Source organism: Colossoma macropomum, unplaced genomic scaffold (assembly GCF_904425465.1).
Source record: "Colossoma macropomum unplaced genomic scaffold, Colossoma_macropomum, whole genome shotgun sequence".
Classification (NCBI taxonomy): domain Eukaryota; kingdom Metazoa; phylum Chordata; class Actinopteri; order Characiformes; family Serrasalmidae; genus Colossoma; species Colossoma macropomum.
Window position 1 is genome coordinate 33800707 of NW_023494792.1, and position 25951 is coordinate 33826657.

Genomic DNA, 25951 nt, shown 5'->3' on the forward strand with positions numbered 1-25951 from the left:
TTCTGATGTTTACTTTTGTTAACAGAAATTAAAATATATCATTTGGCCAGGGGTGCCCAAACTTTTGCATACAGCTGTACATAACTTACATATTAGTTCCATAGCTAACACTGAACAAGTTTTATATTAATAACTCAATGATAAGCCTACAGTTTGAGGAGTCAACTGTAAGTGGGTGACTTGGATTCACTCTAAATAAAACAAACAGAGTTACTGAAATACTCCAAACAGAGATTACAGTCCACAGAAAGAAGCTCCTCCATCAAAATCCTCACTGCCGGTGTTGGGAAAGCACCTTGGAAATCACAGACTGGCTGCACCAGGAGATGCAAGTATCAGAATTCACTCCTCTGATCATTCTCTTGCTCTCGTTTTGTTTTTCGGTTCTTTTTTCCTCTCAGATGGAGAATTCTTTGAAGCTGCTGGAGAATATGAGCCCCCACCGCTGCTCCTCATCCAGTGCAGTGAAGGCTGGGTCTCTATAGAGGGCACACATCTAAAAGCGTTGGTTCAATGTTGCATCACCGGTTAGAGCTGCAGATTATATCATCAACTTTTTATTCTGGGTGTGTTTCTTACTCTCTGTCACACACACACACACACACACACGTACACAAGTACACACGTCCGGATAATAAGCGGTGCAGGTTTACGATGTGCTGCATGCACAGATTTAGTCAGAGTAGATAGCAGTGAGGGACACGGGCCTGAACGACAGAGCCAAACGGACGGAAAAAGAGGCGCATATGGCTGACAGAAAAAACACAGGAGTGGGAACACATGCTTGTCAAGCAGTGTCAGACAGGCCTGTGTACCATCACAGCTAGGAGTGAGAGTGAAAGAGAGAGAGAGAGCGGGAGAGTGAATGGAAAGGAAGAGTGAGTGAGAAAGGGAGAGAAAGAGAGGATAGTTAGCATAGAGAAAGAGAGAAAAGAAGGACGTGGAGAGAGAAGGAGAGAAAGAGACAAAGAGTGAGAGGAGAGAGAGATGAAGAGAGAAAAGAAGGACACAGTGATGTGAATCACCAAAAGATAATTGACTGTTAACGACGCCCCCTTGTGGAGAATCTTTAGCCTGCTAAACATGAGCGAGTGAGTTACAAGACAGTTCCATAAGGTGTCTCACATCTAACAGAAGAGACACTAGAATAAGAGAAAGGAAAAGAAACAGAGAAAGAGAGAGAATGAGAGAGTGAAAGAGGTGAGAGAGAGAGTGAGCAAAACAGAAATAGAGAGAGCAAAAAAAAACAGAAAGAGAGAGAGAATGGAAAGTGAGCTCTTATGGAGCTCTTATGAAACACAAAAAGCTATTTGATCATTAACAACGCCCCCTTATGGAGAATCTTCAGCCTGCTAAACATGAGTGAGTGAGTTACAAGACAGTTCCATAAGGTGCCTCATATGTAAAAGGAGAGACACTAGAACATGAGAGAAAGCAAAAGAAACAAAGAAAGAGAGAAAATAGAGAGAGAACAGAAAATGAGAGAGAGAGAGAGGAAACAAGAACACAGTGTCACTGATGTGAAGCAGTGCTCTTCTGAAGCACCAAAAGCTATGACTGTTAATGACGCCCCCTTGTGGAGAATCTTCAGATGCTAAACATGAGTGAGTTACAAGACAGTTCCATAAGATGCCTCATATTTAAAAGGAGAGACAGTAGAATATGAGAGAAAGTAAAAGAAAGAGAGAAAACAAGGGGGAGAGAGAGAACGGAAAGTGAAAGAGAGAGAGGGAACAAGAACGCATTGTCACTGATGAGGCACTGCTCTTATGAAGCTCTCATGAAGCACCAAAAGCTATGTGACTGTTAATGACGCTCCCTTGTGGAGAATCTTCAGATGCTAAATGTGAGTGAGTGAGTCAGTAAATGAGTGAGTTACAAGACAGTTCCATAAGGTGCTTGACATCGGAAGAGAGAGAGAGAGACTAGAATGTGTGTGTGTGTGTGTGTGGGTGTGTGAGAGAGAGAGAGAGCGCGAGAGAGAGAGAGAGAGAGAGAGAGAGAGAGACAGAGACAGAGATACAAATATGTCTACATTCTAAGAAAATCCCATCTTGAGTTAAAGTTGATGGCACACTGATGGTATGAAGTCAGTGGCGGTACTGGTTTTCAGTGTAATGTATGCTGTATACTTAAATGTACAGTATATATTCAAATTAATACTATGTATTGTGGCTGTCGTGACAAAAGCTCATATCTCTGAATTGGTGACCAACAAAGGAACATACAGACATTTCTAACTCTTTTATGTACAGTAACATAACAAGATGTTACCTCAGGTCATTTTGGGCCATTTCTATTGGTCCATTCATCATAAAATGATCTCAGGATGTACAAACAAAAGCTGAAAAAATAATGTTTTAATGTAACAGCAACAATATGTAGGTAATATGTAAGTTATGTAGTTAAAAGAGTTGAAGTGTGGACCCATATACAGCCTGTTACAGTTTAATGGGTTAACAGACAGACACGATCAGCAGATTTAAATGTTTTGGCAACACTTTAACCCAATATGGTTATGCCAAACAGCTTCATTAAATGGGAATCTGAATTTAAGAGAGAAAAAAGAAACCAGCAGATGCTTTTTCTTCAGCAGTGCAGAGCTGGCTGAGCTGAACCGTGCGCCAGAGAGACTCAGTCGATCTCCCTGTAGAGATAAAAAACACACAAAGACACAAAACACGAGATGAGCAAAGATTACACCTCTCCGAGCGAGTGTGGCTCTGCATCATGACGTCAGTGATTAATGTTTGATGAAAATCATTTGTTCTGAGTGTGAAATCATGGTCGGCGGCGCACGGAGAGCGAGCGCTGTGCTGTGCGATGCCTCTCTCAAGCCATTCTCAGCCTTGCTATTGTGCAATTTTATTCGAGCGGCAAGAAACCTCCAACAAATCTCCCATTTGCTGCTCTCACGTACAAGCACACCAGAGCACGGGGCTCTGGGTGTGATAAGGGCGTCAGCTCAGAGAGTATGTGATGCTTTTCGAGCACTATTTTGGACTCGATTAGCTATTTAAGCCCCAATCAGGAACTGCTGCCACTGCTAGGAAGGCGTCAACAGAGGCCTTCTAGCAGCAGCTACATGACATCCAGACTGTCCTCGCTAAAATTAAAACATACAGTTGTGCTGATAGTGTGTTTAATTGCTGAACCGTTACTCAGTTTGAGCCCTTGTGTCAAATATATTTATTCTTTTTTACTGGATTGTTTATCTATGTAGGGCAGCACGGTGGCGCAGTGGGTAGGGCTGTCGCCCCACAGCAAGATTCGATTCCCGGCTGGGCGACCAGGGTCATTTCTGTGTGGAGTCTGCATGTTCTCCCCGTGTCTGCGTGGGTTTCCTCCGGGTACTCCGGTTTCCTCCCACAGTCCAAAGACATGCAGTCAGGCTAATTGGACATGCTAAAATTGCCCCTAGGTGTGAGTGAGTGTGTGACTGTGTATGTCTGTCTGTCTGCCCTGCGATGGACTGGCGACCTGTCCAGGGTGTATCCTGCCTTCCGCCCAATGACAGCTGGGATAGGCTCCAGCACCCCACCGCGACCCAGAAGGATAAGCGGTTTAGATGATGTATGTATGTATGTATGTTTATCTATGTATTCATAATCATTGTTTATTTCTAAAGTTCAATCCACAAATGTGGATGTAGTACCTACTTAACACCTATAGATGGCAGCAGTTATGAAAGGCCAGGTACATTTTGTGATCATGTGGTGCATCAGAATATGAATTGTGACACGTATTGAAGTATCATATATAATAATAAGTGTACATCACTGACCATCCATAACATTAAAACCACCTCCTTGTTTCTACACTTATTGTACATTTTACCATATAGAAGCACTTTATAGTTCTACAATTACAGACTGTAGTCCTTCTTATTCGGGTGGTGGATCATTCTTAGCACTGCAGTAACACTGACGTGGTGGTGGTGTGTTAGTGTGTGGTGTGTTGTGCTGGTACGAGTGGATCAGACACAGCAGTGCTGCTGGAGTTTTTAAACACTGTGTCCACTCACTGTCCACACGTCATTTCCACATGAGTGAAATCACAATTTTGTCTTTCGCTTACTCACTTTTAGCAACTGTGTTGATATAATATACAATCCCATTTCCAAATATGTTGGATGCTGTGAAAAATGTAAATAAAAACAAAATGCAACAATGTGCAAATCATTTAAACCCTATATTTCAATGAAAATCATAGAAAGTCAACAAATCAAATGTTGAAAATGAGAAATGTTATTGTTTTTTGAAAAATAGATGCCCATTTTAAATTTGACGCCAACAACACGTTCCATAAATGTTGGGGACAGGGGCAACAAAAGGGCTGGTAAAGTTATGTAATGCTAAAGAAAAAATTAAAAACAGACATGATTCTGTAGTGGAAATCACTGCATGGGCTCAGAAACACTTCTGAAAACCACTGTCTGTGAAAACAGTTCGGCGCTGCATCCACAAATATAAGTTAAAACTCTAAAATGCAAAGAAGAAACCACATATAAACAGGATTCAAAAAAACCTTCTCTGGGCCCGAGCTCATTTAAAATAGACTGAGGGGAAGTGGAAAAGTGTCCTGTGGTCCGACAAATCAACATTTGAAATTCTTTTTGGAAATCATAGACACTGTGTCCTCTGGGCTAAAGACCGCTCAGCTTGTTATCAGTGCACAGTTATTGTATTTTTCAAAAAACAATAATTTCTCAGTTTCAACATTTAATATGTTGTCTTTGAACTATTTTCCTTTAAATTATGGTTTACATGATTTGCATATCATTGCATTCTATTTTTTATTTACATTCTGCACAGCGTCCCAATTTTTTGGAAATGGGGTTGTATTTTATTCATGCAGAAAAGATACATGTTTGAATGAATAAAATTCAATGCAGTACTTTTTTCGGTGCAAGAGTCAACTGGCCGCACCCTCCGCTCTTCTGGTTTTGTCTAGTCAGTCCCGAGGCTGTTTTACAGTCAGAAATTATTCATGCATTTACAGCTGAGCCAAAAAATTCAGACAAGGAGAGCATGTTGCTATTGTTTTAGGGGAGCGTGAGCAGATCAGTGTGTGCTGCGTGGGGGTGACTTAGCCTCAGCTGTTTACTGCACAAAAGGGAACAGATCAAAGAGAACTGCACTCACAGCACCTCCACAGTCGGAGGGCATGATCACAGGTAAGGCTCACGGTATTGGTGCACTGATATTGGTGTGTGTGTGCAGTTTGTGAAAATAAAGACTTTACACTGAGATAGGTAAAACAGAAAGCCTGGATTCCAAAGCGACAAGCCACCCCTCACCTGTCTTGAGCCACACCTCACCAGGCACCTGAGCGTTCACTGTTATAAACAATCAGATACTCACTTTTCAGGACTTCAGACTTTCTCTGCTAATAAACCTTTCCCTTCTACTCACAGACCTAAACCTTTTAAAGGAATAGTCTAGCAAAAAAATGTAATTTGTACAACATTGCCCTTACACCAGATTTAATCAATCAGCCAGGACATGTTTGGTATTTGCTTCTTTAGCAGGTTTTTTCTGGAGCTATGAAGCGAATGCTGACAAAAAAGTCATAGTAGCTTATAGTCACTGATTAGCATTGTGCAAACTGCATGCCCAGATCACCTCACACACCTCAAACAACATTAAGTTGATCAAAAATGGGTCAAAGTATGCAGCATTGGGTTCCCAAGTGGCTCTGTTGTTGGAAGAATAGATTAGATTAGATTAAGTGACCCTTATTAGTCCCACATTGGGGAAATTTCACCTCAGCATTTAACCCATCTGTGCAGTGAAACACCACATACACACTAGTGAACACACACACTAGGGAGCAGTGAGCAGCCCTATCCACAGGGCCCGGGGAGCAGTTGGGGGTTAGGTGCCTCAATGGCACTTCAGTCACGTACTGTCAGCTCAGGGGACCGAACCGGCGACCTTCTGGTCACAGGGCTGGTTCCCTAACCTCCAGCCCCCGACTGCCCCATAGATCACGGTAATCACTGATGAAGCCACAGCCATACATAAGTGGGAATCCAACACAGCGTAACTTTCCTCATTCTCTCTGGGTGGGTATTCAATGTCTATTAGCCAGTGTAATAGAACTGACAGTTAGCATTCTCCTCCAAGCACCTTGAGCTGTCCTATTAAGTTGCATTAGCATCAGTTTGAAAAGATGTGCTTCATGTGACTCTGAGAAAGCACAAGCTAGCCTTCACCATCCCAGCTTAGCAGCATCATGTGATAGGGGGAAGATGGCTGGAATAGGCAATGACTAAATTAGGAGGTATGAATTTTGTCCATTTTTGTCGATAAAAAAACTGATAGTGCTGATTTTTGAGGTGTACACTTTTATTTCTTGTTCGATGCATTAGTAAGAGTGTAAATGTTTGAATGCAGTACTGAAAAGTGGAAAAATAACACTCAAAACATTGTGGCGAAATGTAGAACTGTATCGGTCTTCTGAACATCTCGTTTACTGTCTTTCCTGGAAAATATAGTCAATGATCAAAACTTGGCATCTGGGAGCGCAGCTGTGCTCAAATGACAGGACTTTATTCTGAAGTCGCTTTCTAATTGTAGGGATTCTGACTTTGGGGGGTTATGTTGTTAAAGGGGAACTCAAATTTACTTAATCTTTCAGTGGTTTGAATGTAAACAAACTCATTCAGAGTGGTTTGATGTGAAATGCGCCTTTTTCTAGAGAAATTTACAGAGTCAAAGTTGTTCACTATTGTAATACCAGGAACCAGACATCCATATCTACACTACAAATATCACCATTTTATCTGCCATCCAAAATGACCAGTGAACTTACATTTGTCTTATAATGTTTCATATCTCGCACTGATAAAGGTAAAATACTGTTAAATCGAAAAAAAGTTACGTATTCTTTAGGTACTATTTTTCCGTAACGCCCTGCATGTACCTCTCCCCCCTGCACATGGTTTGTGTTGTTTGGGTGGGCAGTGCTGTGTCACACGGTGTCAGCAAAACTCAGAGCTGATGTGAGTAAAGTTGTTCATCAGAGGAGCTGCGATAGATCACAGTTACACCTTGCTGGTTAATTGTTCAGAGTGGTGGTGGACGGCGCTGGACCAGGATGTAAAAATAAATGGAGAAAATACAGTTTGGTGCGTTTTTTTTGGTTCCCGAAACTGAACTAAAAACCAACAAAGACGACTCAAGACCAGTGAAAAAATACAAAGCGGATTTTTTTTAATGCCCGCTGCTAAAGAAAACGGCTGTTCCCTCTGTTGTGTTTTCCACCACAGGAACTGGAATCAGGGTAAGAGACATTTGTGAGTGACAGTCTCTCTCTCTCTCTCTCTCTCTCTTTCTCTCTCTTTCTTTCTCTCTCTCTCCCCATTTTGTCTCTGTCTTCTTCAAATCACTGCCACTCATTTGTGTGTTCTGGTTCAAATGGATATGGCTCTATGACATTTAGGAAACACACCTCCTCACAGTCCTCCGCATACTCTGCCATCTTCCCAAATAGGTAAAAAACTGTAAAAATAAACTGTAAACGAAATGCCAGCGTTAGCCGTGTTGAACAGACTAGTAACAACAAAAGCACGTTATCTTTGGTGCATTGATCTCAGTAGAGAATGCAGTTTTGAGAGGAAACAGAAGTGATCTAGAGTAAAACTTTATACTTAAAATACATTTTAGGCCAAAACTTTATAACAAATCTATCACAACACAAAGTCTGAGGTATTAAGCCATGGATTCATAACCACTTTGTGTAATAACTTAATGGGATGTAGTTTTAAGAGCCATTAAATGCTTCGGACATCTGGTTCCTAGTACTATAATGGTGAACAATTCTGACTCTGTAATTTCTCTAAAAAGGCGCATTTCACACCGAACCACTCTGAATGACTTTGTTTACCTGTAAACCATTGAATCATTAAGTCATTTTGCTAAATCAGTGGAGTTCCCCTTTAAAGGGTGGTAGAGCAGGTACTTGAAAAAGTTCTGTTTGATAACTTGTTTTTCTGTAAAATCACGATAGTTTGTATACATAAAATTTAAAAATGTAATCAACTTTTGAGTTGAAAACCATCTTTAACTTGAAAATATGAGTATCGGTACACCCCTCTACATTAGCCTTGTAGATCTAGTGCAAAAAGAAAGAAGCCAGCTAAAGGCAACAAACATGTCTTTGCTGATCAAACTGGGTTTACTGGCTGAACTGTCACTTTAAGCGCCTAGAAAAGCCTGAATCATCTCCCAACTCTGTGACTGAGAAAGGCAGCTGGGTACATACATACAGACACACACACACCTGGCTTGCTCTATGGTGTCCTTGCTGAGGTAGATAAACCAGTAGATGATGTTGAAAACAGCAAAGGCCAGTGGGAAGAGGATGCGGGCGTACTTGTCAATGGGGCTGAGGCCGGCCAGCGTCACATTGGGTGGGATGGCTGAGCCCTGCTGGAGGAAGATGGGCAGACGGGTTTTGGGGGCTTCGGAGATTGAGCCCATCCTCTTCCTCACCCGACCTCCAACGCTGGGGTCAGACACCGTCTAGAAAAGAACATATTTTATAAATGCATACAAAAAGTATTTTGCAGTGGCTTTGAATGTGACGCAGGCAATCAGTGTTTTTAGAACAGAAACTGTCCATTTTATCATTTATATTTTGGGTTGCATCCTTGAATTTTGACCTGCCGGTTAACAATTAGTCACCAACTCATTCTGCCAACATTTGCATTCCTAATGCTAAAAACACAACAGGGGAATAAAATAGAAATACTGGGATGATTCATCGCAAACTGACTAGACAAGCTCATTTATATTAAAAACAGTTTAAAAACAAAGGCGTCCCCAAACTTTTGACAGGCAGCATATGCAGCAGCTGGCATGTGAATACACTGAATAAGAGGGGCTGTTGAAAATAAGGGCGACTCCATAGAAGATATAGAGGAGAGAAAGTGCCTGAGACCCAGTAACAACTTTCCTGTGCGCAAAAGCTGCTTACGTGCAGCTTTTTTCTGCATTACAGGTGACGTTTAAAGCTCAGAAAGTGCTGAAACAACTCCACAGCAAGCCCGAGATTACCACTGAGTCGACTAACAGAGAACATGGCACAACATACACACACTGTTGCACTTTCTAGAGGGTGCAGCTTGAAGCACTTTTGTTGCCAACTGCAGCAAGACCTACTTTAGGTGTTGGCTGGCTTATGTTCTCTTTTTTTCTGTACTCTACTGCTTTTTCTTTGTTTTTTATGTGGTTTTATATACCAAAATAATATTATGCTATCACTCTTTATCCCTTAGAATTAAGCAGGCTGTGTTGTAACTGTGTCTGAAACTAAAGTTTAAAATCTTCAGCGACATCAGAAAAAAATCAACGTGAGCTTCTCAGATGTTTGGATTCTTTGGAAGGCAAAAATGAACTGTTTGCTTCCCGACAGCCAGGAACAGCACAACGTTTAATCTCCTCATCTTCTCCTCCAATAACTCTGCTACAGACTGTCTGCAGTAACAACACTCTGCATCACTTTAGTGGTGGGTCTAAACTGCTGTAGGCCGAATACGCGGTCATATGGAACTGTCTTCACGGTTGTGAGATCACAGCCATGATAAATTCAAGACAACAAGCACAGTTTCTATATATGAATTGTATAAAAAAGTGAAAAAAAAAACAGTATATTTTGACATTCTAACCACATGAACTCAACAAGCTCGGTATCAGGCCCAAAAAAAAAGAAAGGGCTGCTCATTTAAATATGTCAACACAGGAATTTGGCCACATGCATGTAGCCTTTGACCAAACTAAAGTAACTGTATCAGTTTTGGTGTATAGATTGGGAGCTTTTTGTGTGCTACCATGTTTTCTATCACTGTATAAAATATGCATAAGGCTGTCTTTATTGTTGGGGGCACCGTGAGCACGTAAGCTCATCCAGAGCTCACTTCAGATAAGTAAATGCTTATTATTCATGTGTCTAATCAAGGTAACAATAAAACAATGACGTGTAACTTCTATTCCTATTCAACTTGTTCACAAAGCTAGTTTGTGACTCAGAATGAATTAAAAAAAAAAGAATTTTCGTCTTTGTTAGATCCCATTTTCTTCATATCAAATAAACACAACGACAGCGTTTTATGTTAATTATGTTATTAATGGAAAAGAGATCATAAAATGGCAAAGATATCACTTTTTTGTGTCGGGTTAAGAGCGATTACACAGTAGATCAAACTCATTATTTAAAAAAGATAATCAAAATCATGTTTTCATGATATGTTTGGATTTAAATGGTGTCCTGATTCTCAATACCAATTTTTCTCAAAACTGTTCAAAACAGTAGAGATGCACTTGGAGCTCAAGGGCTACACATAGATTAAAAAAGCCTCCTAAGCAAAAGTATATAGACAACATCTTCTAAGTTTGAGGACGGAGTGTGGTGACACGTCCTCCTCCCAGCCAGAGAGGAGGAACAGGAGGGTAGTAGGTAGTATCTCCACAGTACACACAGAGATTACAGAAGATCTCATGGAGCGCGGTTCTAATATAGAGGCTATTTTTAAAACGCCAGGCATGAGCTGGCCACATGGGAGCGCTCTCTGGAGACACTGCATGCCTGCAGCATTAGCATATCCAGCCTCAGCACATCACATTCTCATCACACATGTCCTGATTCAGTTACAGCTGTGCGAGACAGGGAACTGTACATGAACGATACAGACAAGGACGACGGCTGGGTGCCGCTGGTGGTTTATCAGAAGTCACATTTAAAACAGCATGGTGTCAGTTTATAATCATTTCTTTGATAATTAAAGCAAACAGAAAAATATGCCAAAGGTGTGGATACATATTCAGTCCATACTGGATTTGTGTTTGTAAGAAGGAGCGATGATAATTTATTATGATTTATATTTTATGAAAAGTCATTGTTGTATGTACAGTTTTGCTTCACGCAAAGATTTTGCCATGGTTGTCATTTCTTGACACTGAAATAGTCGCGCAGACTTGAATTAACTTGTTAATGCAAAATGTCCAGTCATATGCAAACGTTTGGGCAGCCAGGTCAAATTACAGGTTTTGTGGATTTTCTAAGTGAAAATAAGTGATTACATCCTCTACAGAGAACACACTTTGTGCACATTTTAATGCACAATTACTGTGTTTTTGCTGAATTCAACATAATGAGGAAAAATATAACATAAAATGTGGCCTGTGCACATTTTATATTTTATGTTTTATTTTTCCAAACTTTGCAAATAAATAGAAATTGAGCACTAAAATTTGTAGAAAAACCATTTTTAAGTGTGTCCTCTGTAGAGGACGTGCTAACTTATTTTCACTAAGAAAAGCAGCAGAATATGGAAGTTGATGGGGTGTTTAAACTTTTGCACACTATTGTATACAAAGTGTAAATGTGATTCATTAACTCTCTAACTAATCATAGATGCGAGAATTGGGTGTATGAGGGGTCAGCAGAACCCCCAGATTTCAGGAAGGTTTTACTGCTAAAAATAATAATAATAATGTAAAAAATCAGAACTTTATAATATTTAAGTGTAGTAAAGGCCACATTCGGTTTGATGTAAATTATTTAAAAAAAAAACTTTCCAATGGAAAAAGGCAAATGATTTTTCCTGTCTACGTGTATATGCTGCTTAAAATCTCAGCACCCCTATTTAAAACCCCATCCCTGTACGTCATTGTATAATCACACTTAAATAATTAAACGAAATTTAAGCCGAATACAAAGCATCACGACTCCAGACGTCTAAAGGATAATGCGTAGCGGTTTTGACATGTGGCAGGCCAAAGTTCACATGCAAACAAATGGTGCAGCCCAGAAGGTGGTCACAACTCCTTCTGAGTGTTGGCTTCTCTCAGTACCCTATCCCGCAATATTTTCCGTGCCACGGTAACCTTTGGATTCCTCGCTGGGGTCTAGGCCCAGATGTCTATAAAGCTGCTCTCTGACAAAATCTACTGTGAAAAGAGCTTTATAAATAGAACTGTGGGGCAGAGCCGCTCCGACTGCAAAAAGAGCTGTCACACTCGTCACGCAGACCAGAAACCATGTCAGTCACTCCACGGGCTGAGGGACAACACTGGGGAGCTAAATCTATCATTCAGGCCAGGGAACATGGTTCTAAGGACAAAGTGTCTTTAGACTCCTTAAAGGAGTAGTTTGGCAAAAAAAATCTAATATGCCCAATTTTCCATTTACCACAGATGTAGTTGGTCAGCCAAGACATGTTTGAGCACAAATTGTGCTTCTTTAGTTTAGAACCGGAGTGGCGAGGCTAACATTGCTAACAAGCACTAGAACTCAATAGTCACCCAAATAGCCCAAATCTTTTCTATAAATATACATCAGCAAAAATTCTTTCAACTTGCTCAAACAAGCATCAGGGTCTTTATTAAGGTCATACAGTCTTGACGATGTGGTTTGGGACACAGTATGACTTACTACTTAATGGGCAGCCATTTCAGACAACATCGTGGCTGGTACTATCAAAGCAGGGTTGATCTTGGATCAGATTCCACCATATTTATAACATCGTATTTATGATGAAATCTACTGGTGTCATCATATCTTTATCAGTATAATGTTGATTTTGCATTTGAGGCTGAAACATCAAGCCGGACCTTCTTTCTGAGTCTGTGCATGTGATGTTTATATGTAAAGGCTTAGGATGTGGTCCAAAAAACTCCCACAACATTCAACCTGACACCTCTGACTTTTAAATTAGCATTTGAGGCTTTGCAGGGAGATTAACAGCAGCACATGGACATCATATCTTAGTGTTTTTCGTCCTGACTCAGTAATGCTAGTTCTGTCAATTTTAACAAAACAGAGATCTTACATAGTGCAGCTTTAACCAAATCTATGAAAAAAGGAGATTTTTTTTACTTGCTTACCTAAAAGAACCAATTAAAAAAAGGAACAGGAGGAAAAATGAAACTGTTGGTAAAAGTAAATTAATTAAATGAGATTATATCATAAATGGATGACATACAATCAGTACTAATGATGTCCACAATATACACAGAACAGTGTATCGTGACCTAATTTATCACTATAACACACTGTCATATTGGCCACCCCTTATTCAAGGGATGCAGTAGTTACCGATTCGTCTTCATCATCACTGCCCTCGGCTATGGACTCCAGCACGGACCCTCTGGAGAGTCTGCGTCTCATTCTGTTGGCCTCCAGTGTGGCAAAGTAGTTAACTGCAGCAAACTCCACCAGAGCGGAGGCCACAAAGGCGAAGCAGACGGCGATGAACCAATCCATGGCCGTGGCGTAGGCCACCTTGGGCAGGGAAGAGCGGGCGCTGATGCTCAGAGTGGTCATGGTCAGAACGGTGGTGACTCCTGCAGGTCAGAGCAGGTTACAGGAGACGGTCGTATGGTCGTATGTAAAAGTTTGTGCGCCCCTAGTCAAATTATATTGTTGATTTTCTAAAAGTTAACACACCCTCCACAGAGAACGCACCTCTGCACATTTTACCCCCTTAAAATCTCAGGATTATTACAGACTAAGGCTTATTACTCAGTAACTACAGGGACTTCAGTGCAAACTGGCTGAGCTATTCTTAGGTTATAGAAGCGTGTAATAAAACTCTGGGCCTACCATTTATAAAGGAATTGAACGTATTGGAGAAAAAATAAAACATAAAATATTTCCTGTGCAACAGTTATGGTACATTTTATATTTTATGTTTTATTTTTTTCCAATGTGTTCAGCTCAGCAAATAAACAGAAATTGTGCACTAAAGTTTTAAATTCCTTGTATGGAATATGTTAACCTAATTTCATTGAGAAAATCAGCTGTATAATTTGACTGGGTGTGGCCAAACTTTTGCATATGACTATCAGTGAATATGGTCATAAATATATATCTGACTTTGCTGATTCACTCAGCAAATCAGAGAATAAAACATTTCTGAGTCAAACACAAACAGGATCAAGCCTTCTGTAATGCTAGGATGTATGTCACTTTCATTGATGACTAAAATCTACAGGCATTTTTGCTGGACTTGGTCATAAACATGTATCAGACCTCATTTCTGGGCCAAACCCTGCAAAGGAAACCCCAATCTAGAACCCGACCCGCTGTAAACATCAAATACTACTAATTCTAGAGCTTGTCAGAGCCGCCTTTATTGATGACTACGCAATATTAATACGCCTGTAAAATATTTGCTGTATGTCATCATCAAACGTTACCAGCAGTCATAGCTGTTCTGATTAGAATTTGTACATGGCATTGTTTTAGGTGAATAAATGAAGGAATGCACTAAAGTCTACAATGTTCCAGGACTGGATATGAGGAACACTGGTTTAGACTGTGACTAGTCTATGTAGTTAATACTCAGTGCAGTCTGATTCATACAGTATTGTGGGGTGACTGGCACCCTCTGCAGGCAGGAGGAGAAAAAGACATTGCGGAGACTATAACAAATGCCTTTATATACTAAACTAGGCCTGCTTTAGTTTTCAAGGTTTGAATAAAGCACTATTACATTATTCTTGTTGTTTTGTGAACAGATGAAGTCATTTTTTTAAATGACTAAATGACTGGGCTAACACTGCATGACCTCTACATTTAAAAAAATAAAGGTTTCTAAAAGGTTCTTGGCTTAGACATATGGTGCTAGCAAAGACATTTAATTGGTATAGAGCCTTTACATTATGTTGCGAGTCTTTGAACTTTAAAAAGACTTGCACATCTCATCTCTTCATGGAGCTGCTCCAAAGAACTGTCTGTGGCAGCTCGATTTTTAAGAGTGTACCACTTTTTAAAGAGTGTACCAGCGTTGTACCATGGGAATGATTTTAAAAGGCCAAAGTGCTCACGACAATGAACTTCAGGTCATGGATCTCATTCAAGTAACAATATCCCAATTAAATCATGACCATGTAGCAAAAATCACATGCATTTATACTTTTATGGTATAACTGAATATATGGAAACTTTACATACCATAGCTTTTATTTAATAACTTACATTACCGTACAAAGATTTTATATTGTAGTGGTGCAATAATGGTGTATACTAATCTGTATAGTGTGTATATGTGTATATATGTAGAGTCGTGTACATGTATATATATGTATATATGTATATATGTGTTTCCCAGAGGCAGGAAACACCCTGGTTGTATAAATACACATTAAAAACGTGTATAAAATGATTCTGTGTATAAAGTGTATAAAATGATTTCATACACTTTATATACATATAACTCTGCTTGTCCTGTGCAACTTTATGTTTCAAACACCTAAGAGGACACAAGGAAAAGATGTTTCAGATGTGTTACGAATGATCATGAGGGCTGTAAAAGATTCTAAAATGACTGAGAAAACTGTAAAACATCGGAAATTAAAGACCAGTAAAACCTTCTTCTGATGATGTGTCTTGAAGGTGGAAGGAATTTTTGAAAAACTACAACTTTGGGGCAGATTTTTGGGGCGGGTTGTATTTATTTCTTTATTTATCTTTTCGTTGCCTCTGGTGTCCATTTTGTGCTGAATAAAGACAGATTTGCTGTTGTCTTTTCAATTCTGCGTGTCTAGTGAGGTAAAAGTCATGCCAGCTTGATTGTATTTATAGTCTATGGTTCAGTGGCTGGGCTGGCAAATAAAAAAAGTTAATGACATTGCATTCCCTCGCAAAATATACGCTCATCAGACAGCAAGCAAACTAGGACCAGAGGTGCCCAACGACATTGCCTACATTAGAGCTTTGTTTTTAGCACATTTAACGGTAAAAGCTGTTTCCCCAGTTTCACCAGTCTATGCTGAGTTTATTCAGCAATTGTTCTCTGCAGTCTCTGTAAATGGAGCTTTTACTGTACGCAGACGCTCGACCTCTGTTTCAGTTTGCATCACTAACAGCAGAATCATGTTGATTTTGAGAAGCGACGTCTTTATATTTCAATCCAAGATCAACATAAAATTCAATGAGCTGCTTCATGTCTGAGCTTAGCAAAGCACAGCTTTTGCAAGTGAATGCAAACTGTTGCATCGTAATGCAAAACATTTGCGAGGGAACACAGTGTCATTAACTTTTTTTATTTTTTAATCACGGCCCCTTAGGGGCTCCGTAAAAGGTAGATACTTGACAAACTTCATAAAAATATTAATGTAATATTTTACATTTTTGCAGACAATTACATTATATTATTTAGCATTTAATAACCTCTTGCTCACATAAGTCCAGAAATATAGAATAAAACATCTAAAAATACCCTTTGGCGAATAGTTATGTTATATAAATTGTACGTATAATGCAGCAAGTGATTCCAAACTTCTGAACGGTAGAGTAAATACAGCACGTGGTGGTCTAATGTAGAAGGACCACCTGGTTCTGAGATTAAAGCAGGTCTGAAAGTGTTTCCCTACCAGCCACAGTGCGAGCTGGAACCGACTCCTTGTTGATCCAGAAGGCCACTTGGGACAGCACAACCACCATGATGAGGGGGATGTAGGTCTGGATCAGATGATAGCCCAGCTTCCTCTGGAGGATGAAATGAACGAGCTTGACGGAGTAATGGCCTGAAACAGAGCGGGAGCACGAGGGCAAAGGAGGACACAGAGTATGAGGAGAAGAGTTTAAAGTTAAAACTATTTATGTCATATATTTAAAATGCACTGCACTATAAGAGGGACAGGGAGGTTCTTAAATGTTCAGCCATTCCGATTTTAACCAAGGCCTTCGTGAAAAGATATTCACTATATGTTCCCACTTGGTTATCACATGGATATAATTACATTTAGAGGTTATTAAAAATGTCTTCATTTGTTTATAATGTTCAGGATATTCACAGGATACAAAAGAACATCTTTTTTATTCCACTTACACTTTTATTCCAAATACAAATACAATTTATAAAACTGTATGAAATTAAATGACTGATTTAAATTGTTGTAACATGCAACACATGGAGGCATAAAGCGTCATTATTTTAAATGTTTATTTCTTTGCTCTATGAGGGAAAAATGGAATATACTTTATTCAACCCCCTTTTTGCATGAGTTATATTTCAGTCTTCTTGCATAAAATTGACGTGTTTATTAAAATAAAACACAATTTTTGAAGAACAATGTGTACAAGGTATTTTTGGGTTATGTTTCCTTGAGGCAACACTGTGCAACAACAGAAAGAAATGAAAGTGTTTTATATGAAGAACAGCATGTTTTAATCTAAGTATCTGGAAAATTAATGTTTTTTCATTTCTCACAAATCAAATAATCATTGAAAACCACAAAATGTAATTATATTATAACTGAAGTTTGGGGGAGGAGCATGCATGAAACCCCTCCTTCTTCCAATCTAACGGCCTATAAATTCACAACCTCACCTTCCGTTCCCGTGATGAAGGGTTTGCAATTCCCACTGCCACCCCATCCCCTCTCTGTTTCTCAGTCCTACATCAGTCCTACTACAGACATGAGGGGGGTCTGGCCTTCTAGCTACAGGCAGAAGCTGCTCAGAACTCCAGCCCAAGTTCTCAGAGTTCTCCCCCTCCCTCAATCAGTCTTCCCTCATACTACCACCACCATGCTGAAGGCATGGTCTGCACTTACATACAACAGTTAGAACCATACTAACACATAAAAAGAATCAAGGAAATTTTAAGCACTGAGATTTTTCAGAAATAAACATTTATATACTGTTGACAGTAAAAAAACATCTCTGCTGAGTGCGACATGACAGACTGGAGTGGACTTCTAGCCTCTAATATTGAGTACACATTAAATACTGAAGTTAGATTTCCTAAATAAACAAAAAACACAATTAATTCTATAAGCCTAAACAAAAAACTAGATGATAACTGCAGTGATCTCTCAGCTGGCTGCATAAATAACACTTCACTTGCTACTGGCTAAATCCATCCACTCTCACATAATGTTGCTTGTAGGCAACAAAATAATTTGTAAACAATTTCTTACTAAAATAAAAATATTATGTGATAACGAAGGTTGAAAAAATTCTCCAACAGATGTGAACATCATGCATGAGGGGTTTAAATGTGAACAATGACTCAACACAAATAAAACATACAACCCAATTACTGAAAATGCAGCCTTGGTGTTAATGTAGTATATTTTATTCATGTGGAAATGATGCACACATTTGAATCTAGTTCATTCAGAGCACTAGTTTATCAGTGAATGAGGTGAGAAGAGCAGTTTATCAGAGAATAAGGTGAAAAGAAAGAGAGAGAGACAGTCTCTCTCTCTCTCTGTCTCCCTCTCTCTGGCTTTAACTGGGGCACTGTCCTCGCATTTGGGCCTGCGCCTGATCCACTGTCTCTGTGCCTCACTGATCTGATGGGTCCTCAGCAGGGGGACACTGCTTTTTGCCTGCGCATAAATCTCCCTCTCGCAGACCCCGTATGGCTTCAGGGCCTGCGAGCGGCTTTAGCCTTCTCTGTTCTTTTTAAAGGCACACACAACAGAATAAATTAGCCCTGACTAGTTAAGCATCTTACACTGCCGCTCAGGGAAGCATTTGGCCAGCAATATGCCCACCTTGTGACTGTTACATCACGCAATTAGGTTGGAAAAGTTACTCATTCTGTTGCTAATTGGCACCACAGTAGCTACAATAATTGCTACTGTAGTACTTTAGGGGAGTGTATCTGTGACAGAATGGATCGATTAGAGTATAACTCTTTAGGAAGCAAAATTCAGTGCACCACGAAATCTCTAATTTGTTTTGAAACAAATAAAAAAAAAGAAATTTATATATATATATATATATATATATTTGGGTCATTCTCCATTTGAAGTGGGAAACCATGTCACAAAGGTTGCAGGGCTTAAAATATTAGGCACAGCTCCAAAAGTCGGTGTGTACGTTTACACAGTTGACCTTAGATTAAATAACACTTTTCCCTCATGATTTCTCTTATTTTTCTTTCTTTATCCTCTTTCATAGTCGCTCTGCATATGTCGAACAGCTCGTCACAAAACCAATTTTCAACATTTGAGAAACCATTTTTGATATAAAACAATATTTTTAAGAGGTTTAACTTAGGAATTATATAAAACAGATTCATGTTTACTTTTTATATCATTAACCTTGTACTACATTTTAAAAATACATTTTAAAAATTTGTCACAGAGATTTCGGTCACAGGTGTTATCAGGACTCTTATGTTACATTTTGACATAGTATTTTCAACTCTGTTAATCTGCTTCCTTGGGTCAAGGCTTATCAGAGAGGATGCATCTCAAGACATGAATGGAGAGTCCACACTTGCTTATTATATACACCAATCAGGCGTAACATTGTGACCACCTCCTTGTTTTTATGCTCATTTTCCATTTTATCAGCTCCACTTACTATATAGGAGCACTTGGACACAGTGTTTAAAAACTCCAGCAGCACTGCTGTGTCTGATCCACTTGTACCAGCACAACACACACTAACACATCACCATCACATCAGTGTTACTGCTGAGAATGATCCACCACCCAAATAGTACCTGCTCTGTGAGGGTCCATGGGGGTCCTGACCACTGAAGAACAGGGTAAAAGTGTGCTAACAAAGTATACAGAGAAACAGATGGACTACAGTCTGTAACTGTAGAACTACAAAGTGCTCCTATATAGTAAGTGGAGCTGATAAAATGGACAATGAGCGTAGAAACAAGGAGGTGGTCATAATGTTATGTCTGCCTGGTGTATTTATGTGCTTTAATGGGTGGCTAATAAAAATTTTGTCAAAATAATGCTGAATATCATTTTTATTACTGATTTTGAATAGTTGCACAAGGTCACATGACTGCCGAGAAGTCAGCCAATTTACAAAATCCTTGGTTTTAACCAGAATGTCACTGGTGTCACAGCCACTGGTGTTACGCCAGTGACATGTTGTGGCACCAGTGACTAATGTTAATGTTAATGTCATGAATAATCAGAGCATATCAGAATATACCTTCACTGTCAGGACAAAAAACTTGTATGTCCATGTATAAATTCTTTGACATAATTTGAAATCATCAAGTGTCCTACTGATGCATAAGTGAGATCTTAGTACATTTTAAATGTGGTACATTCTGTTTATTCCAATTTGCTTGCAAACTTCAAAAAAACTAAACATAATGACACATCATTTATCAGTGCTTTTAGGTCCTGTTATGTTATATTTGTGCCACATTGCCCACCCTTCATTTGAAGCAACACTGTCCATTAATTAGAGCCATTATCCAACCAGGAGGGCCAGTGCCTACCTGTGCTGATCTTCAGTGTTTCACTGGACAGCGTCTTTCCGATTAGATCATACTGCAGTAAATTGGAGGACTCAGGGGGGATGTCCACTGACTCCTCCAGGCCCTTCCTCCATGTGTAAATGATCTCACGGTTTGTGTAGGCATCTGCAGGCAGGACAGAAAAACAGAAAAGTTAAAGCCAAATCAAGAACCTCTGTGGTGCTGATGATAGAGAGAGAGAGCAGGTGCTCACAGCTTCCAAACCGCAGAGGACAAATATGGCCATCCATGGGGAAGTCCATCAGCTTCATGGGGCATTCTGCACTTACAGTCAGTCTGAAAAACCACCCCAGAAAGAGACACACATAAATTAAAAAAGCAAGAAGCAACTTGAGACCATGCGTTACAGTGATTTCACCAAAAGGGTGTTAGGGATGATGATAAGCCGCTTGAAAGCCAACTTAATGTTAACATTTTTTGCAGAATTAAATGGCTAAGATGTAAACAGTCATTAGGAGTGGTTTGATGTGAAAGGCTCTGTTCTAAAGAAACATAGTCAGAATTGTTCACAGTGGTGGTGATAGGAACCAGACGTCTAGAGAGTTTAAAGTCTCTAAAAGCCTCCACAGAAAGTTATTAAATGCCTTAAAAATAGGTTTTATGATAGTTTTGATAAGATCATTGCCTAAAATGTACATTTGTAAATATATTCGTGGCAGAGATGAACATATGAGGTGTTGTATAACAAAATAGTCCCTAAATAAAACACTTCTTTTTTTGTTTTGTTTAAACTTTTCAAATTTACCTCTACTTTACCATTTTCAACTTTACATGTGTAGGTTTCATACCAAATTAAATATATATATTTTGTACGTAGACACTGTGACCCCTGGTTCCTATCACCACCACTGCAAACAAATCTGAGTCTGTAAGTTTCTCTACAATCAAAATTTCACATAAAAATATTCTGAATGACATTGTTCATATCTTAATGATTGAATTATGCAGACATATTGAAAAACAAGTGGAATTCCTGCTTAACTGTGATAAAATCACTGTAACACAACCTTGCATTTATAAAAAGGTGACTAAATATAAGATACAGAAATTTTCACTAACTAAAATACATTTTTATTATTATTAACAATCACAGTAGATAATTTTTCTGCTGCTAAAGGTACTTTGTAGGTAATTTTTTAGGTTTAAAAACATAAGATATGAATGGGACTATACTTCCGTTAGATTTCACTCCTACGTATTTCTAAGGGTGCCAATCATTGTGGATATATAAATTTAAGAAAATTTTTTTTCATGACAAGATTTAGTTTTTCTTTTGATCATTATACCTTAAACAAAGGTTAGATTTTTGCTAATAGTTTGAAAGAAAGACCAAAAGAATAAGTCATTAAGAATATTTTGGTGCTCATGTTTACCAGGGGTGCCAATATTTGTGTGTAATTCAACTGAAGTCTAGATGTATATAGAGTAACACAACTAGCCAAATACACAAGGGCTCAATCCACATGCTGTACTAATAAGTGCACTAGCAGCAGTTATCTAGTATCTAGTTATCTGTGTTATCTAGTAAGGTAAGACGACGCCAAGGATTTGTCAACACGACCTAGACTGAACCTTGAGTTCAATATTTGGGGAAACTGAAAATAGCATCTTGTAGCTCGTCCTCTCCATATGCTTACTGTCTCTTGGCGATCTCTTAATTACGTTTCCTGCTGCTATTTTGAGTGTCGGGGTTGTTCATGACTTTTTCATGTACCTCATGGTGTAGAGCACGGTGCCGTTCTGCATGATGCGGAACATCTTGTTGGGTGAGGTTGTGTTGTGTGCCAGAGATTTCTTTGCGTTGCGGAAAAAGGTGTCAGGCGTCCAGATCTTGTCCACCATGCGGTTGTTCAAGCGCAGGATTTCAATGGGGCCCTCGAACGCCAACCTCTCGTCCACCCACATTTGACGGAAAAACATGTCCATGGTGAACTCCTGTGTAACAAATACACATGAAATGAACCCAAGTTCATCTCTTCACCACCACAATTCGGGCAAATTTCATGCAACATTCTTAACTCATTAATGTCCATATGTGAAACTGTACACTTCCTTTGGTCCATGTGTTTTCTCAGGTTGTCTCATATTGTGTTTTCTCAGGTTGTCTCATATTGTGTTTTCTCAGGTTGTCTCATATTGTGTTTTCTCAGGTTGTCTCACATTGTGTTTTCTCAGGTTGTCTCATATTCTCTCCGATTTAACAAAAATGTCAAATCAATCAATCCATGTGGCTTTAAAAGTGAGTTATTACTTAATATATAACAATAAATTAAGCTTCTTGTTGGTTATCAAAACAATAAAAAACCTACTTTTGATTGTGAATAAACATAATTACATGATACACAATTCAAGTGAATACTGTTAGATGCTCACCCGAGGTCTAATATCATCACTTTAGACAAGGGGTGGTCAAACTTTTTGTCTTGGGCACCAAAGTATGTTTATAGTGAGCCGAGGGCCAAGACAAAATAGGTAGCCAGCAACTTATTCGTCTTACATTTCACACACTGCCATTCTATGTAATATATATTGTCGTTTTTTAATACTGTGGTTTTGTTATATATAAGGCACCCTGCACCACACACTGAAAGTCTCTATATCTTCACTTGTCTGTGCACAACTGTTATGCTCAATTAGCTCACAATCGCCAGCTTATTCTTTTATTTTATAGCATTACACCACATGCCTCCAGCACCCCACCGTGACCCAGAAGGATAAGCAGTTTAGATGGTGTGTGTGTGTGTGTGTGTGTGTATGTATGTGTATGTATGTATGTATGTACGTGTGTGCACCACATGCTTTGTCACTAAAAGTACTTTAAAATAGCTTAACATTAAAAAAAGATTTAAAAAATAAGAAGTTATTTAAAACTGTGTTCCCTCATTGCCTGAGAGTGTACAGGGTTAGACTTTCTGGTGGACCAAATCAAATGTCTTTGAGGGCTTACTTTGACCCACAGGCCACACTTTGGTCTGCTGTATAAGTTCTGTTGCACAGTCGTATGCAAAAGTTTAAATACCCTCAGTCAAATTACATGTTTTGCGTATTTCTTAAGTGAAAATAAGCTAACACACCCTCTACATCCTCTACTGTTCATTCACTGAGATTAACATGTTGGAAAAAAGAAAATACAAAATATAAAACATGCTGTATGTTTTGCACAGGCTACATTGTGTGTTTGATTTTTCCTGCAATATGTTACAAGACATGTTGGAAAGACTTGGTGAATGTGAATGGGTTTGCTAAAGGAGAATTCTACCAACGTTTCGAAATTGAGACAGCATTTAAAGGAATTACACACTTCAGACGTCTGGTTCCTATCACCATCACTGTGAACTGTGAGTTGGTAACCCACTCTGAATGAGATTGTTGACTGTTGACATCCTAACTATTTAATTATTAAGAAATTTTGAAAAATAGGTGGAATTCCCCTTTAACTATTTGGAGTGGCATTAAAACATGTGACTTCACACAGAAAGAGAGACAAGTCTCAGACTCCATTATGGGTTCTTATGACACTGTCCACAGAGCACCATTCAGTGCCTGGACGACAGCGTCCCCACCACGACCCTCAGCAACAACAAATGACAAAAGACAGAGAGGAGTGAGTGATGAACTGTGATCTCCTCACCATTTCAACATCTGACACTGGCCCAAAGCTGGTCACAAATATGTCTGTTTTGACTTCAGTGACTGACACTGTAGAGGAAACGACATTGAGAAAGAACTTAAAAATCATAATCACTTTTGCCCAGAAGAACATCTTAACCTTTACGTCAGTTATGCAATGTAATACAATGTATTCATGTATAAAATGTTATGAATGTAAATGATGTAAGTGTACAGAGTCACCTCCTGATCCAGGACGCAGCCGGTTATCGTAACCCTCAAGAAGCCGATCCAGAATGCGTGTGATGTTTTCTGAGCTTATTTTTGCGTTCCCTATTACATCGCCCACACTGAGGAGACAAGGTGTTTATACACGGTTTAGCAAGTTTGATTGAAATCCTTACAGAAAATCTACAGCAATACCATAATAAACCATTACACTTAAAAGTGATGCTTCTTCTGTGTTCTTTAGTAAAGAAAATGATTCTATATGGAACAATATGGACAATCATGCATGACTATAGGGTTCTCTGCATCATTAAAGGGTTCCTCAGACTGATTTCAGATTGATGGAGAATGTGCTGTAGAGTTCTACATAGCACCAAAAAGGTTCTTCTGTTGTTACAGTGCCAAGCCTGTAACAGTAGCACAACTCTCTTTAGGCGCTTTATAGAACCCTTTTCTAAAAGATTCTATATAGAACCGTATAAAACACATTCCCCATCAATCTGAAGAACGCTTTCATGATGCAAAGGGTTCTTTGAGTGTTCATGGTTCTACGCAGAACCATTTTCTTTTCCAAAGAACCCTTAAAGAACCATGTTTTTTAAATGCGTAGGCTCTATAATACTTCTATAATGACCTGTCATATCTTGACCTCTGTATAGGGCTCCTGTAGTACTGTCTCATAGTAATCTATAACATTAGTCCTGTAGTAAATTATAGAACTATATAAAAAAGAGTCTCTTTTAAAAGAGGAATTTGCTGATTTATCAAAATTTCTACTTAATTTGGTCACTGAGATGTAAAAAAAAAGTCATTCAGAGTGGTTTGGTATGAAATGGTTCACTGTAGAGAAACTTACAGACTCAGATTTCTTTACAGTGGTGGTGATGGGAGGAACCAGACGTCACAATGTCTACAACACAAATATAGCCACTTTATTCACTGTCCAAAACCACCAGTGAACCTACACGAGTCTTCTGAGTGTTTATAAGTAATGTTGTTGATGGTAAAATAGTGGAAAATCTGAAAAAATAAGTTTTCTTTAGGGACTATTCAGCCTTAGAACTCATCACATGTACTATGTTGTTATGAATGCATTTTAAAAACATGTTTTAGGCCAAACTTTATCTTAAAACAACGTCTCAGACATCAGGCTGTGCATCTGTAACCATTTCATGTAACAACTTTCTGTGAGGAGGGCCTTAAAATGTTTCTGACGTCTGGTTCCTATCACCACCACTGTGAACAATGCTTAATCTGGAATGGAGCATTTCAAACCACGCTGAATGACTTTGTTTACATCTTAACCATTTAATTATGCTGAAATGTTGGAAAGTAATTCCCTTTTAGAGGGTAAAGACACATCTTATCAGGCAGTTCTATACCTCCATACCCCTTTAACCTGTCTATAAATATCACATGTACCTTCTCACTATGTCAAAAACAGACACAGTCACTTGTTCCAGGCTGTTTCCACTCACCACATCAATAAAAACAATGCCAAAATACGGCCCATGTTCTCCACACTCAGCCGGTGCCTCCTTCTCCAACAGTACAAGTCCATAACTTGGGTCTCTTGTCTTCGCTGCGCTGCGACTCTCAGCGTGTTGCAGAGTTGTCTGAGGTGAGATCTTGGGGAATAATCGAGTTAAGGGATTAAGAGAATCCACTAAGTGACTGGGTTTTGGAAACAAGCAGGCCTGGTTTCACCCAAGTGGTGAAAAGAAAAATAAACACAGTTTAAAAAGCGTAATTACATCCATAATTAATACTGGCTCATTATCACTCCATCTAAATCTGAGGATGTTTAAATGATCCCAGCTCATGTGCATCACCAGGGCCCCCAGTGTTTGTCTG

The 25951-nt window shown here is 39.1% G+C and overlaps 1 protein-coding gene across 1 annotated transcript; it reads right to left on the reverse strand.

The window, feature by feature from the left end:
• Positions 1-673: 673 nt before the first annotated feature.
• Positions 674-25611, reverse strand: gabra6a (gamma-aminobutyric acid type A receptor subunit alpha6a). The gene is made up of 10 exons (XM_036575346.1): positions 25576-25611; positions 24113-24219; positions 23892-23959; positions 21975-22195; positions 20454-20536; positions 20222-20365; positions 16383-16535; positions 13102-13349; positions 8285-8528; positions 674-750 (listed from the first exon to the last, which is right to left on the reverse strand). The coding sequence occupies exons 1-10, from the start codon at positions 25608-25610 to the stop codon at positions 674-676; spliced, it is 1380 nt and encodes a 459-aa protein (XP_036431239.1). The 5' UTR covers position 25611.
• Positions 25612-25951: the final 340 nt, after the last annotated feature.

Coding starts and splice junctions, on each gene's coding strand:
- gabra6a (XM_036575346.1), bottom strand. CDS start 25,610: ATGGGCCGTATTTTGGCATTGTTTTTATTGATGTG. Junction 23,960..24,112: donor GCTGCGTCCTGGATCAGGAG/GTGACTCTGTAC, acceptor TTTCCTCTACAG/TGTCAGTCACTGAAGTCAAA. Junction 22,196..23,891: donor CAGTGTCAGATGTTGAAATG/GTGAGGAGATCA, acceptor TTTGTTACACAG/GAGTTCACCATGGACATGTT.